Below are 15,987 nucleotides of genomic sequence, written 5' to 3' on the forward strand. Positions count from 1 at the left end.
CGCCCTTGCGTCCAGACCCAGTTCCTTGCAACTTATGGGCATTTTATATTAGGACCCTCATGGGAAAACAAGTCCCATGTCCTTTAGGGACAAGCCTCACTGATAACCAGGCTTTCTTCTGCCTGCTTGTGGGATGTCTTGATGATTCCTGCCTTGCTGGCCGCACACTGTGTGTGCAATGGGTGCAGGTGGGCGTCCCCTCCTGCGTGGCAGCCCAGCAGCAATCTTCTGAAATACGGGTACAATCTTCTTTATGTGATCACGGTTTGAAAGCTGAGGCTGGAGGAGTGCTTTGCCACTGGCCTTGCCTAGGGGACGGAGGCTAACGTCTACTGCTGGCTCCCAGTGCCAGCGCTGGGGAGGGACAAGCACCTAATTTAAATGGACTGGATTGCCCTCTAGAGGCAAGCCAGGTAGGCTGGCTCCCCACAGCAGGTGTCCTGCTGAAGTCTTCCCACTAACTCCATGTGACAAGCTGGGAGTCAGGCACTGACCAAAATCGGGCAGGTACCTAAATTAGGCAGCTCGGATTTCATCAGAAATTATTTAGGCATATATTTGATATAAATAAGCTTCAAAGAGATTGAACAGGTTTGTCAAAAAAGAAAGTACACAGGTTTTGAAATTTAAACCAGCGTGATTTTTAGGACTTTCAGAAAATCTGAAAGACACCATAAACAAAAAAATTAATCTAATTAACTCACATCTGATCAGCAGTAAAAAGTGTGTTCTGTAACGGAAAGTTTATATAAATTCGAAATATTTTATGGCAAATAAGGCAACCCTGTATCACATGATAACCCAGTCCGCATACCTTAAATACTTTTCATTACAAGTCGGATGGAAAGGACACGTATGGACACATTGCACAGTACTATTTAGAACCTTTGTTGGCCCAAAGGCAGCAATACTGAACAAGTAACACACTGCGGGCAATATCCATACATTGCTATAACCCTGGCTGAAGAGAACAGTGGCAGACACCTGAGCTTCATTTATTTTCTGTAACTTCCTGCGGCTGCAAGCAGCGTTGGAGGGTTCTGCCAGCAACATGTTACACTGGTTGGGAGACAAGTTGTTTAGAGGGCCAGTTAATATAACTGCAGTTTTTTTTTTTTTCTCAGAAGCAAAATTGTTGTATGATACTCTGTTTTTTTTATTTTATAACAACACCACGTCTTGTTCTTCGGTACAATGATAGCTGCTGTTGGAAACTTTTCAGAATTGCTCTTTAGCTAGACTTCACAAAGAGAGGCAAGAAATATCTTAATTGTCTTGCTTGCTGCATGAAGAATATCGAAATAGAGAACGGATAAGGCATCTTTGGGTTTGAAAAACAAGCCACTTCATCTCCAAGTGTTTGTAGGTTGCAAATCTTGCGCTTAGAGTTTAGCTCACAGAAAAAAAAAAGTTTTGATGAGATTTGAACATTCATTATATTAAAAAATAGCTTTTCTAGCCTGAAGTACCACCAGAGCTTACTGGCAAGACAGCAGATTTGTAAGAGTTCAGCACTAGAGGAAAGAGAACTTGATATAAAAGCTTAAAATAAAAATCAGATCAAAGTTGCAATGGAAGATGGAGTAGAATAGAACTATAAAGGAGCTTTGAGAATGGAGTAAGTGACCTAGTGAGCGATCTCAAATCTCCTTCTCTGCCACAGCAGTTCACTTATACATCAGTTGCATCCATAACTGTTAAAAACTGACAGATCTGAGCAATTTCAGTCTTGGAAACATAAGCCGCTCTTAATCTCTTGGCAATGAAATCTGGAGTTCTCTTTACTATATGTTAGTTCAGCCAAGATCTGTGCCATTGTATGCTATCTCAGAGCTTTGCATTAAAAAAAAGAAGTAATGCTCACTTAGCGCACAGTCATTGTATTATCTACACTATAACTAACTGTGAATGACCCAACATTTATCCCATAAAGGTCTGCTTTTCAAAGCTCTGTGTTACATACAAAATAGGCAACTATAGCCTGAAAAGTCCTTTCTTGCAAAGATGTCTCCCAGTGAAGTGCAAACAGTGCACAACACTTCCTTGTGGACGTGAACACTGTCCCATATCGTGCCCACCATAGAGAGAAAAAATATTTTACCACTGTTGCATTGTTTCATACCTCATAAAGATATCTAAGTTCAAGTATCTGCAACAATATGAAAATAAACTGATGTTGGTAAGCAAGGTAGAAAACTCTTTTTCTTTTTTTTTCCCCCCTAATAAAGACTTTTGTTTTTTAAATAGAAGTAGCAGCATTCAGGCTGTGGAAGCCTTTATGTCAGGAAGCCTCTTGTTTCAGAACCTGAAATAGTCTTTCTAGCTTTTTTGAGTCCAAACAGCTTCTATCACAGACATCATGTTATTAAATTCCTTTCACATACAGGTTGCTGTCTTAGAAGTAGCTAGTGATTTTCCCTTTTCTTTCTTCACCCTCGCTACTACTACTGGAAAGCTGTTCTTACTCTGTGGGGGGACACGAACCCTTCCCTCTGACTTTGCGCTAAGAAGGAGCTAGATACTTTAAGCCAAACTACAGTAAGGAGTTTGAGAGGAGCGAATATATTTTATCCAACAGAAAACAAATTTAGCTTTGAAATGGAAAATTTAATATCTGGACTGATTTTTCTAAAAATTATAGCCTGGGGAAACATGAGTTTACAACAAAGGCAGAAAAAAGCACCTGCTTAATGGTGATTACTACAATAGACTGTGATAGAAAACAATTACTCTTCATAAAAAGTGTATTTAAAAATACTCGAAATCATAGTAATGTAATCATTTTCAGTAGCAGCGGTCTTCAAGAAATACTAGATTTTAAAACCCTGCTTATCTCCCTGCAAAGATAAGGTATCTTATCATAGCATATGTACATATTCAAGCCATCTACAACTTGTGAAGATACAGCACGTGAGCAGAGGTAGGGATATTCCTAATTTTTGTACACCGATATAAAATGCTAATACGTTAACTTCCATAAGCTGACAAAAACAACCAAAAATTGCCTTATTAAAGGGAAGTCTCGCTAAGAAAGACATTTTTTCTGTACTGTTCTCCTGCCAAACCCATTTTTTGTCGGTGCTGAACATAATGATGCAAGCAACTAAGTGTAATTGTACAAAATTATTGCTAGTGATTTGCATATGAAACACACACCTTTTACTGCCTCTAGTTAGCATTGTCCAACTAAGTTATAAATAGTACAGCTGAAATGCTGCAAACACAAAACAGTTTGTGATGGGCACATGCTATGAATGAAGAAATGTTCAAACACAATGTGCAAGTTGGAGAGCTTTCATCAAAACTAGCCAAGAGGGAAAAATGCTTCATTTCCTAATCATGCTCTGCTTCGGAGAAGCCAATCACATATAGCCTCACCCTCATATCCAGAGAGTAAAGCCCTTTAAAATGAGTGTTTATGTTTTTCTGGGGGAAAAAAGTTATCTAATCTAATCTATCCGTAATCGTTTTAGATTTTTCCTAATTACTTCTACCTAACATTTCATTTCTATAATTTTACATTTAATAACTGTTAAAATTTAAATATTGCAGTTGATGCAAATCATTTGCTGTAAACATCAAAGGCATAAAAAAGTCTTGCTTTAAGATAGTGCATGCGAGGCAAGTAAAAATACTCATTTTAATGTAAATTTTTTAAACTAAAATTTTGACACCCGTTCTACTGATTTTTAGCACTATTAAGTCCTTGATTATTTGGGGGAAGGGGGAGGAAGGCAAAGTAGAACTGGGTAAAGAAGGGATTGTTTAAGCAAGACTGGTTATAATACCATTGTTGCAAAATTGCAGTTGTCCTAAAAAAAAAAATTAGATGATCAAATTAATCGCCCTCAAATTGAATTTAAAAAAAAAAAAAAGTCCTTAAAAACAGGTAAATCAGAAAAACTTTTAATTATTACCGTCTGTCTGTCGCTATTAGCTAAAAGAAACAATTTCATGAGATATAATCCTTCTCTTCTACTGCAGGCAGACTAACAATTTTATCACGCGAAGCCAGCGCTCCCCTACTTTATACTACTGCTTCAGAATTTAGTAAGCAAGGCGTGGTGTTGCTGTTTCTGCTTTGGAGAGAAGGCTCCCCTTTCCTCAAGAGCTGAGCGCTGACGAAAAGCATTTTGAAACGGGGGAAGGAATAAAAGTCAGCTTCAAGCATTTCGGAGGACGGATCTTCTACACACGGGGGAGCCCGAGCATTCCTGTGGCTTGGGCAGGCGAGAGCGAATTTGGAAGCGACGGGAGGGAAGCGTGGGCAGAGTCATACACAGTTGTGAGTGCCTGCAGATATGGACAAAGGTGATCACATGAAGCCCTGGTCTATTGATGGCCAAGTCTTTTGCCACCCTCTTCTCCGTTTCCCAACTTGCAGCAAATGCTGTGCTCTGCCTTGTTGGTTATTTTAAAGGCGCTTGCCAACGTGATGTCAAAATTTTAGCCTCGTGATTATTTTCTTGTAAGTTTAGAAAAACAGGTTTACTCCAAACGAGAAACACGTGAATGCTGATGACTTTATTAATGGTATCTTAGAGATTGATTTAGGAAAGGAAAACATGAGAGTTTAGTGCAGACTGTCAGACCATGTGACTTTCAGAACTGGAAATATTCTTTCCTTTGAACTGCTTTGAGGGACTGAAAAGTTTTAGCTCTTTATTTTTTATTAGACATTGCACAGTTAAAGTACCTTGAAGGCTACAAAGAATAAAACAAGGCTGATGCCTCACTTCTCTGTGAGATGATACTAGCTGATGAGAGAGAGCAGTGACAGCTAGTGATCTGACCCAGAAGCCACTCACTTCCTTGATAAATTTGCAGAATGACAGAGTTGCTTGGCTTCACCTTTTGCATCTGTGAAAATATGAGCACTGTCTGCTCAGAAGAAAGAAAAAAGTGGAGCGATTTCACAGCAAGGTGTACCCCTGAGGAGTCCGGTCTGTCCACTTTAACCCAGCTGGAGGTGAGAGGCATTCATTCCTCAGCTGCTCCAGAGAATGCTTTTTTATGTTTTCATCAAGCTAACAAGAACTTTTCCATCTTTTAACAATTTTTGTCAAGTAAGCCAGATGCCAAGTTGCATACGAGCGAACCAACCGTGCACGCTTAATTGAAAATAAGGCGAGCCATATTCTAGGCTACACGAGGAGAAGCAATGGCCGGCTGGTCCGGGTGAGTCATTCTCTGCTATACCGCACCATAAGGCTGCTCCTGAAGTGGCCCCTTTTGGGCTCCCAGCCCAGAACAGGAGCTGTGGAAGCGGAGCAGGTCTGCAGAGGGCTGCCCAGGCCATCCGGGTCCAGCACGTGTAGCCACTAGGAGAGGCCGAGCGATCTGGGGCCGTTTTGGCTGTGGCGAGAGAGGTTGACAATGGTCAGGAAAACACCTTGAGAAGGAAGGTGGTGCGGCACTGGGACAGGCCGTGCAGGGAGCCCAGGGGCCTGCCATCCTTGGAGGTTTTCAAGACCTGATTTAGGGCTGGCAACAGTCCCGGTGCAAATGGGAGATTTGACTAGATGACCTTTAGCTGTCCCTTCCAGCCAACATTTCTATCCTTCTATGTGCCTTGTATTATTTTCCAAACATTAAAAATTAAACTTTGCAGCCTTCTCATGCAGTATTATCACAGTTGTGGAGCTGGAAAAACAAGTCTAGCAGTTACCTGACTTCCATCAGCACACCTGTGGAACAGCCGTTCTAACCCTTTTTGCAGGAGATGAATTTACTTTGGTTTACTGAGAAAATGGGGGCCCTGTCGTGTCTTTTGCACCTCTCTAAAATGGTCCACCAATACAATACCTGGGTAAAGAAGTTCAAAGCAGCAGCTTCGAAAGGTACCTTTCATCGAGAGATGTTGGTGTTTTGGTTTGGAGCATTGGTAGCAATTGGGAAAAGCAGACATAAAAATTAGGTGTGATTTTCCATGCCAAAGCCACTCCAAAATGCAAGGTATGGAAAGGGCTTGTGTCCTTAGCTTTGCTAAAAAACAAAACCATTCAACAAACTGTATATTCTGAAAGTTTTGGGCCATTACAACATTTAGCAAATGAAAAAAAGCAGAAGACCTTGAAGATGGTTGTGTTCTCTTTTTTTGGAATCCAAACACATGAATGATTATTTCATTCTTTATTAGACAGTGTCTACGCTAAACATACAGTAACTTTCTTTGCTACACATTAAACTGCTTCAGTTAACTGATAATAATACATTTGCTTGATTTGGACCAGAGGCTCTGGAATGTCAGCATTCAGAGCATCAACTCTGGGCACTTAGACAAGGAGTCCAGGAAAGCGGAAGGTTCCTCCACAGGCCAACTCAGAGCACCTGGGACAGGCTCTCACTCTCCCTCATCTTCTTGAAGAACCCACACCATCTGGATGACTAAAGTTAATGGTGTGAATTCCTTCCTCAGCCACTCCTCAGACCAAAGGCCTTACAGAGGTGGGAGGAGAGAAGGAATCAAGGACATAAAAAAAAAAAAAACCCAAAACCAGAACAGCCTTCCACTGCTCAGAACATGTATACAGTGTGGGGAGTATATTACCACCCAGCAGTGGTTAATTTGCCCGGAGTTTGACAGAGAAGTATAATCCTTTGTTTATACTTTATGTGGGAGAACTAAGATGACAAATTCATTTCTCAGGAATTTCTGGCAAATATCTTAAATATCAAGTCACTTGATACTATCAGTAAGGAACAATTCCCTTTGGAAAAAAAAAATTTTTTTTGATCCAGGTTGAAGAATACTATAAAGAGAGATCAGAACTTTCAGCTGATAAAAACAAAGAATTACCATTATTTATTTTTGCTGATTTGCCTTTATTAGTAAAAAGTACAAAGAGAAAAATTGTACTTTCATGAAAATAATAAACCAGGGCTACAGTTTTGCAATGTTTGCTATTTCTTTCACATAACCGAGGTGAGATGGCTCAGAACATCTCCAGCAGACCCAAGCTTCTTGCAGTCCTAAACCGTTACGAAGCACTTAAGCGTAGATCTAAGATAAAGACGAGGTAAGGCTCCTAGTAAACGTAACGTGTGAAAACAAGATCCAAAAAAGCTGTCTGAAAACATGCCTTAGGTTGAATTTAGATATTTACATTCAAGCATGCTATTTACTTTACCAAACCCCCATATGTTTTCACCTGGGAAGTTCCCTGAAGTTTGGCTAGCGCAGCTGCCTCCGGGCTAACCCACGCTTCTCAGTGCTTCTCTGTCTCCAGCCTCCTACCGCAGCAACGGCGCTAACCCAGGCAGCAGCGCCAGGCTCTCGGGAAGAGAGAATATGCCAGGGGCAGGCACGGAAAAGAGCGTGCAAGCAAGCGGCAGTCTGGTGTTGCAGACGCTCTCCAAAACAAAGCGAAACCTGAGCGCTGGACCCTGCTCCCATGCAAAGATTGCACCTCAAGTGTACTCCTTATACATATAATATATTGTATAATATAGACATATATTACACAAGGCTGGTATGTACATTATACAGTATATATTATACAGTATATTTTTAGAGGACGCAGTTTTTATTTATGTTTTGCATTCAGTGGAATGCAACACGCTGGTCTAAGGGGAGGGAGTCGCGGGGGGAGGAGGAGGAGGAGGAGGAGGAGGAGGAGGAGGAGGAGGAGGCAAGGAAAGAATTTAACAGAAATAACTCCACTTAGTGTTTGAGTGAACGCTGTAATGAAATCTGTTTGCTGTGCTAGCTGTCTCCAGATTGGGCTGTAATTACACCACAGAAGGAAGAAAGGTAGCTGAGTCTCAATCTAGATCATTTATGTAAACTCAGCCGTCTTGTCAACGATGGGCTCCGATTGCCCGCGTGCAAACCACAAAAATCATCTCCTATGAGCAAAACAGAGACAGTGTCAAATTGCAGGCTGCTCATACACCTCATGCGCTCTCTGTAATTGGGCCTTAAAATTCAACACGCTACGGTTAACAACTTCTCCAGGATTATGCGTTTTATCCCGAGCGGTGGAAGGCTGCGCCCACAGAAGAACAGGCCTCGGTCCTCGCCGCCAAAGGCTGATGGTCAAGCCTTTCAAAGGATCATTTATTTGGCTAAAACGAAAACAAGTGTCACAGATCTAGGGAATTATTTCGTGTGAGGCTGTGCTGATACACGCTGCTCGATCTGAGGGAAGGATATTCCCTCCCTCCAAAGAGCTGAAGAAAAATCTCCTTCTTCGACCCAGAGCGAAGTACATTTTACACACACAGTACAAAAAACCCAGGCAGCCGCCCCTCCTAGCAGAGCCAAATTAATATTTGATTAGATATTTCAAAGCTCCTACTTACCATGCTTGACACATTTTTCTCAGCGAGTTTCTCAAGTACCGAAAGCACGAGGCACGGAGCAATTTGACATCAGGGGTACACAAAAAGCAGGGATGAGGAGACGTGACAGGACACGGGACTGTCCCCCAGCCCCGACTCCCCCAGCGGCCCTTCGGCTTGGTGAAGGGCGGGGGGGGGGGGGGACGCTAATTTTCGGGCGCCGCTGCGGCAGGGCGGGTTGCGAGCGCTTCCCGGGACACCTGGCGCGTCCCGGCCCCCTCGGTGCGCTCGCGCAGGAAAACCACAGGCCTCCGCCCTGGCGCCATCCCTGCCTGCGCCCAATCGATACGGGCTTATTTCCTGGCCATTTGCTGAGGGCACAGAAGCGAGTCTCATTAATTATTTCTACCGGTGCGGCCTCAAGTGTGCTTCTGGCATGACAAGTGAAAACGGCTTGACCTTCCCCCCCCCCGCACCCCCCTCCAACCACCTAATTTTTGACTGCAGCGCTTCCACAAGGTGCGCGTCCCCGGGGCGGCGGGGGCGAGGGGGAGCCAGGAGACCGAATTTTACGCGCTTTAGTGAATCGGGGTGTCTTGCCCGGCCGACACGCGGCCGGTTATCCCCGCAAGTGAACAACGGCTCCTCGGCGAACCGCGCGTCAGGGAAATCTGGTCACGGCATACACAATGTTTGCGAGAGCAGATCTGGCCTCCGAGGGAGGGAAGCTCTCCAGGGCCGCCAGCGCTCGGTTTCCATGGTAACGGCAGAGGTCAATGGCAGAAGTCACACCTTTGCCAGCCTTGATTGCGTCTTGCAACTGTTGGAAAACACAGGGATAACAAAAATCAGCTGTGACAGTACCGGGCACGCAATTATTCCTGAGATTACAACCCTTGCGTTACCTTTTCCGGAGGTAAAGGCGATAATCAGGGCAATCAGAGAAAGCTCTCAGGATACTCGCCAACACGTGGCGGGGCTATTTAGGCTCCCGACGGCACAGAACTGCAGCCGATTTAAGCTGCGTCACCCGTTACCGCAGCACCTGAGAGATGCTGGCCCTCCCCAGGACCCACGTAAGGAGGGACAAAAAAGAAAAAGAAAAAAAGGGGGGGGGGTCTAAACATCTGGGCATTTCTCACCTTAGCCATTACCTGAGAGCTTTTGGGCAGAACACAGACCTGGCACCCCAACCGCTCGCTCGCTCGCTTTCTTGCTTTCTGCAGTCAACAACTAGATTTTCTAAACACCCATTAACATGCATTCAACTCTGTCTTCCTATAATATAGATTTCTATTCATGTACCGCCTGATTTTTTTCTATTCATATACCGCGTCATTACATTTGTTACAGTGGACAAAAGCAAATTTTGTCAGTAAAATGGAACCTGTTAAAACTTTATCCTGCTCAGCTACCTCCCTGCAAACTCCATCTTGCAGTAAGGACGGGGAATTGGGGAATGGTTCAGTGATACATCATATGAGAAAGAAAATATTTCCATGGAATAACAGACATTTCATGGCAAGTTACTGGAAAGACTTAGCACATTAAAAACTTGGGTAAATAAGAGGTTAAATTTCCTATGAAGCAATATGAATAAACTAACATGCCAAACAAAACGTGCGTTTTTTCCAATACCTCAATTTAGTCGAAGCTCCAAAGAGTAATCGTATTTATTTATTTGTTTTTACGCTGGAACAGCCTCAGGATACTCTCATGAAACACAGTAATCTCTTGTCTGCCCGAAAATACAGGTGTCCCCAGAGCAACTGGTCCAACACCACATGCTAAGCCTGGGAACCAAGGCCAGGTCTACCTTGGGGATTTGATCACGCCTAAAGCCTGAGAGCATTTCATGATCTTTAACGTGTCCTACCTGGCTTTCATACTTGGGTTTCATCACCGTGCCAGCTTTTAAAATACGGGCTTTTTTTGAACACAGATATCTACAGTAAGTAACTATAGAGTGTTTAAATTGTGTTTTCCTGCAATACACAGCACAACTTGTCCCAATTCATTTACAAGTACATCAATATAACCTTAACTATCTAGTTTAAATCATGTCAAAAATATCTGAGCCACAATCGAATTGTAGAAGTCATCCATTTCACACAGATTCCACTATTTATACAGAATGATTGACGTTTCTTATCTGAATACAAGCTGAAGTGGATTCATTACCTGTATTTAAAGATGAAATTAGTTGAAAGCATACTACAGTACTTGAGTGTTCAAGTCTCAATTCATAAAAATTTTATTCTCCACTTCAGTAGGAATCTTCCTGCGCTATGCTTTGGAAAAGAATTTATCCCGAGGCATAAATGCATTGCATAGTTAATTCAACACATCTTCTGACGAATGGGAATCAGCCATGTAAGCACAGCTGTACTCCAAAGGTGAAGAAGATAGGTGAGATGAGGTATGCTAGCAGCATGAAAAGGTGTCTTTTTTCCCTTCCTCCTTGAGTCAAGATGTTGTGAAATTGTAGAACCCACACATCTTGAAGTGAACTGTGCTGATTCACTGAAAGTCATTAACAAGATTCAGCATGCCTGGTGGTAATATTCATGTAAGTATCTACTGAGATGTAAACAAAAAGAAAATGGCCTGTAAAAAAATCTCGAGACCGGTCAAAGATCAGAGAAGCTTAGCTTAAGTGCACGTGGTTGCATATATGTACGAAGAGTACATCAAGATCCGGAAAGGAGGAGAACTCAGAAACTAATGCAAGGACACGCTCCATTGACAAACTTGCCGTGTGGCAGCACTTCGACACAGACAAGTGCCTCGAAGCCAAAGCAATTGCAAAGCTCGTTTAAAAGTATTCGCAGAGGAATCGCTATACGAAAATCAAACTTAAGCACTGCTGAATGTTTCCAAGCAAAGTGCAAGGAACCTCAACATGAAAAACACCATAACCTGCTCATAAGGCACGCTCCTTCCTCAACTTTTTAGTTAGAGGTCATCTTAGGTCACGAACAACTTGCAGTCCTTAAAAATTGACCTGTTCCATATTCTATCTGCAAAATCAGCTGGTCAGGTCAAACGAGTGTACACTGAGGCAAGCCAGTCGGGACTAACCATGCCACTTCTAGCACTGCCAGGGTTGTAAAAGGTGTGTGTGTGGGGGGGAGATGGAGGCATGGGGAATCCACTTGTCCAGTTTAGATGCATTATTTTTCAATTGCATTTGGACAGAAGCAGCTGAAATTTGAAGAAGATAAATAGAAGAGGAAAATGGACTGCTTCTGTTTGTTACTCTATACACTTATATGATGTTCCTTCATTAATTTCTTCTACATAAAAAAAAAAATCTAGCCTTTTAGCCCTGACTTATATGGCGTCATTTTGCACACCAAACGTTTCACCCATCATTAAAGCACAACCTTCTTCAAAGTGGCGTTCAATAATTTAAACAGAATACAAGACAAATTACACATTGCTTAGAAACACTTTCTCCAGCTGAACTACTCGATATACTGGAATACTGCATTTTATCTTTTTAGCTCTTGTTCAGACCACCGGTGCTGTTCCTCCTAAAGGTACCAAAAATCTGAGAGATCACAGAGGGGATCTCATTATTTAAATTCAGCTTAGAGGACAGTCTTGCAATAGCATAGCCAAGATAAGACTCAGATGGGAAGCGATTGCCCCCCAGCATACCAACACTGCTTTTACTCAGCATCTTCTATTTTCCCTCAATATATTCAGATGTTGTCCAGGCTTGACAGTTTTGCCTAGGACACATGAAGCTCAGAACCCCAAATTTTCATGCCTGAAGGTTCTTCCTTGAATCTAAGGAAAAAGCAACAGCAACAAAAAAAAATATTAATGAGCTGGGAAAAAGATGGCTGGACAGCGAGAGCAGAGAACATCAAGTCTTACTCCATTCAGCCTGCTCTTCCATCCTGCAGTGAGTTCAGCCTCACCCGTTTGACCCGCAATTCACCTATTTTCATTTCTTCTCATTTCCTAGGCAATGGCTGGAAGGGGCGGTGGTGGCTCTGATCAGGAGTTTCAGAAGGAATGAAAGAACAGAAAGATATGGAAACTAGGGAAGCGCTGAGGGTTTCCCATGCTGAATGCTTTGCATACACACAGGAGGACAAACTGCTGAGGAGCGTGAGACTGGGCTCTGTTTCTCCACCGTCTGTCTTCCCTTCTCGTCACTTCCACATCAGCTCCTGCTTCAGCCATCTCACACCAGCAAGTGATGAGGAGGGGAAAGAAACTCCTTCCAATACCTTTGTTAGGGCACCAAATTTAAGGCTAGTTCCAGCATTCCCCTCTGCACCCACACAACCTAGATATGTCCTGCAAATAAATGGTAACAAGCCATTGACACTCCTAAGCCTACTGAAAAATCAAACCAGTATGTTTGTGTCTTCCGTCTCACTGCTTATGAGCTAGCAAGACTTTAAAACTAAGTTATTTCCTGGAGTGGAACATACATGAGTGATACAAGGAAAATACGTTATCTAGGTCATACCTTACATAAAATGGCAATAAATTAACATTCTTGCTCCTACTTTGTAGCAGTCACTTTCCTTTTTCTTTCTTTCTTTCTTTCTTTTTTTTTTTTAAAACGCATTTGGGCATATTAACTAATATTAACAAGTAAGGGATATTCTGCATTTAGGATAACAACCTCGATAGGATCTGCACAGCTTTCATATTCTGCTGACTCGTCATAAATAATGAATGTAATGAAACGGTGTGTGAGGAGGAAATCTCAAACTGACTGCTCATTTTATGTATAGTACTAAACAGTCATCCAACAGAGGTTACCGCTAACCAGATTTGATAAGATTCAGCTAGATTCGAATCAATAAGGTACAGGCCAAGAGGTCTACTTCCTTTTTTCTGGTATTTGAGCTATCCCCTTCCCCCGTAGCCCATTTTTTTCTTGAAGCAGTCTGCCCTTGCAGCAAAGACGATCAACCACATACTGTTAGCAAGGATAGCCAGCAGGTCAAGGGAAGCAATTACTCCCCCCTGGTTGGCACCTGTGAAACCACATTTGGAGCAGAGCGTCCAGTTTTGGGCTTCCCTGTACTAGAAAGTCATTGCCATATGGCAGCGAGTGCAGCAGAAGGCCACCAAGATTAGGGGGCTGGAGCACACAGCATACAAAGAAAGGCCAAGAATTGCCTTTTTTCCAGCCTTAGAAAGAGAAGGCTCAGGGAAGATGTTATTGCCGCCCCAACCACCAAATGGGAGGGTGCAGAGAAGTCAGAACGAGACTCTTTTCAAAAGAGATGCATGCAGGTAGGATGAGAGGCAACAGGCATAGGCAGCATGGGAAATGCTGATCAGACACAAGGAAATTTTTTCAGCAAGAAGGGGGTCAAGCCCTGGAGCAGGTTGCCCAGGGAGGCTGTGAAATCTCTGTCCTTGCAGACAGTCAAAATTCAACCGGACAAGGCCCTGAGCAATCTAATCCAAACTGGCTCTGCTTTGGGCCAAGGTTGGACCAGACATCCCCAAAAGGTCCCTTTCAACTTAAAGTAAGGCATGACTCTGTAAGTAAAGTTCAAAGTGCTATGTTTGCCTGTCTTTGTATTTCAAAAAGGCAAAAGAGAAATATTGTCATCCGTAACACAGATAGTAAGTATTTGCCTTCCAGACCAACTGTTCTGGATTCCTGCTGGACAGAATGGCTTGTCTGAGGGGAGCAGGAACTCAAAGGAAAAAAAATCTAGGGACTGCTAGATTTTGCAGACTGAAAAATCAATGAAGACAAAAGAACTGCAGGTGTGCAAGCACAAAGACAATAGATTCCAGATATTCTCTGCTGATGTATTTCTACCTTATTTTCTAGCCAAAGGAGAGACATTTCCTTTTAGATAGCTCTATGTATAAAGAACAATGAATTCTATGGGGGGGGGGGAACCCTTGAGCATGTGGTAAATATGTGTACTGTACTAGACTTTATGTACACAGGGAGAATAAGAACACCAAAATTGTTGTTTGTTTTCCCCATGGTCAAACTTAGGATTATTTTTTAAGTGACACGAAGCAAGTTCAGAAAAAACTTGTATTTTTTGTTTTAGAAGAATGACCCTAAATAGTTATATTTCTTATTTATGGAAATCTTCAGAAATCATGATCTTGAAATAAGCTTAAATATTCTAAACTTCTGAAACGATCAGTACTAACTGAAATAAAAAAAAATCCCAAAAGACAAAATTTAAATTGATCTGTGGTCGAGCGCCTGACTAATGCATTAAGTGTTTACAATGTTCTACCCCAGCTTTTCTAAATTTGTTTTCTCTTTTGTGGGAACATCATGCTCAGTAAGCACTGACGATTTAAAAGAGCGCTGAAGTGTTACCTTGAAAAGGCACCGACTTGTTTCACAGCTAGCAGATCAACTTTTTCTTTTCCCTTTGTTTTTCAAGCACCTTGGAACGTGTCAGCATTCGCTCTCATATTTTCAGTCTTTTCTTGGGGCTGGCCACAGGGTTATGGTCTTCCTCCTCAAAAGGGGGGCTGGACAATCATGTATTTATTTTAAGCGCATCACTTCATAATGTCATAAAACACTATTGCCCAAAGCTTTATCTTTATCTTTGCTGGATATACGCAGAATGATACGCAACTTGAAATTGGGGTAGTGAACATATTTATCCAGTATTTTCTGTAGATACTTTTTCTATATGAGAGGTAAAGAAATACAGCTGTAAAGGGCATAACACCCTGCAGAAGCTTGCATTAGTATAACTGTACATCTGCAAATAAGATAGATTTTTCTTGCTTGTCTGCAGATAAATTAACTTTTTCCTTCAAACTCAAAACAGCCCTCCCTAGGAAAAGACCCCATCTGGAAAGAGTCATACCCAATAGTAAAGAAACAGTTCACATGCAGGGAACACTGCTACTCCAGCTGTCATGCAGTTAATATTACACCAGCTGTTATGCACTTTGCTAACCTGTGTTAAAAATTAAGTCATCTGAAGACCTGATCGATTGTACAGACCCTATATGTTTTAGAAAGGATAGCAGTTTCTCCTCATTACACCTTTCCAGGTCTTTGACAATCAACTTGCAGGCCTATTAGCTTGTAAATCTCAAAGCAGAACAAAGGTAGGTGCCTTTTTACCAAGAAGCTTGACTTACTTAAATTACAGTATTGCAAATGGCCATTAATTGCCATCTTAGCACACCTAAGCACACACAATTAACTTCATATTTATGCTAAAATATGTGGTAAGTGTTTGTTTTAATGAAACAAGTTGTGCTGGATCATCGCAAAGAAGCCATGGAAAATACCCACTGATTAAAAACAAAGATGCAAGTGATTTCTGGGTTTGATGTACCCCTTGATAATTCAGGTAACTGTCTTATCTTTCTTTACAATTTAGCCAAGGTCTGATTTAAAAAGGAGAAAGATTAAAAAAAAAAAAGCTATTCAGAATTAGCAGCATAACAACATCCTTCATTTAATAAGAAGCTCATCTATCTGGAGATATGGTTAATTCCAACAAAGGAGAGAACGGCTTCTTCTGATGGTGTTGGCTGCTTGGCTGCCTTTGCAATATTACTAACAGATCTGAAATAGTTGTATCCACTGAGGAGGCTTTTTTTTTTTTCCTTTTCTGTTTTTTTTTTTTTTTTCCACATACATACTAACAAAAAGAATTAATAGCAGTGTCCACTCCAAAACAAGCAAGACAACTTCAATGCAAAATTACTGTTGGTCAT

At 42.0% G+C, this 15,987-nt stretch overlaps 1 protein-coding gene across 4 annotated transcripts in view; it reads right to left on the minus strand.

The window, feature by feature from the left end:
* Positions 1-6,804: 6,804 nt before the first annotated feature.
* PDSS2 (decaprenyl diphosphate synthase subunit 2) overlaps positions 6,805-15,987 on the minus strand; it is a 124,453-nt gene continuing 115,270 nt past the window's right edge. For 3 of the 4 annotated variants that reach the window (XM_068937957.1, XM_068937956.1, XM_068937959.1), the window contains 2 exons: positions 8,970-9,103; positions 6,805-8,067 (listed from right to left, as the gene is read on the minus strand). In XM_068937957.1, coding sequence (XP_068794058.1) covers positions 7,872-8,067; positions 8,970-9,103 — 330 coding nt within the window. In that variant the 3' untranslated portion in view covers positions 6,805-7,871. Of the gene's footprint in view, positions 9,104-15,987 lie in introns of all 4 variants that reach the window. The other variant, XM_068937958.1, reaches the window with a different exon arrangement.

Source organism: Struthio camelus, chromosome 3, assembly GCF_040807025.1.
Source record: "Struthio camelus isolate bStrCam1 chromosome 3, bStrCam1.hap1, whole genome shotgun sequence".
Lineage (NCBI taxonomy): Eukaryota > Metazoa > Chordata > Aves > Struthioniformes > Struthionidae > Struthio > Struthio camelus.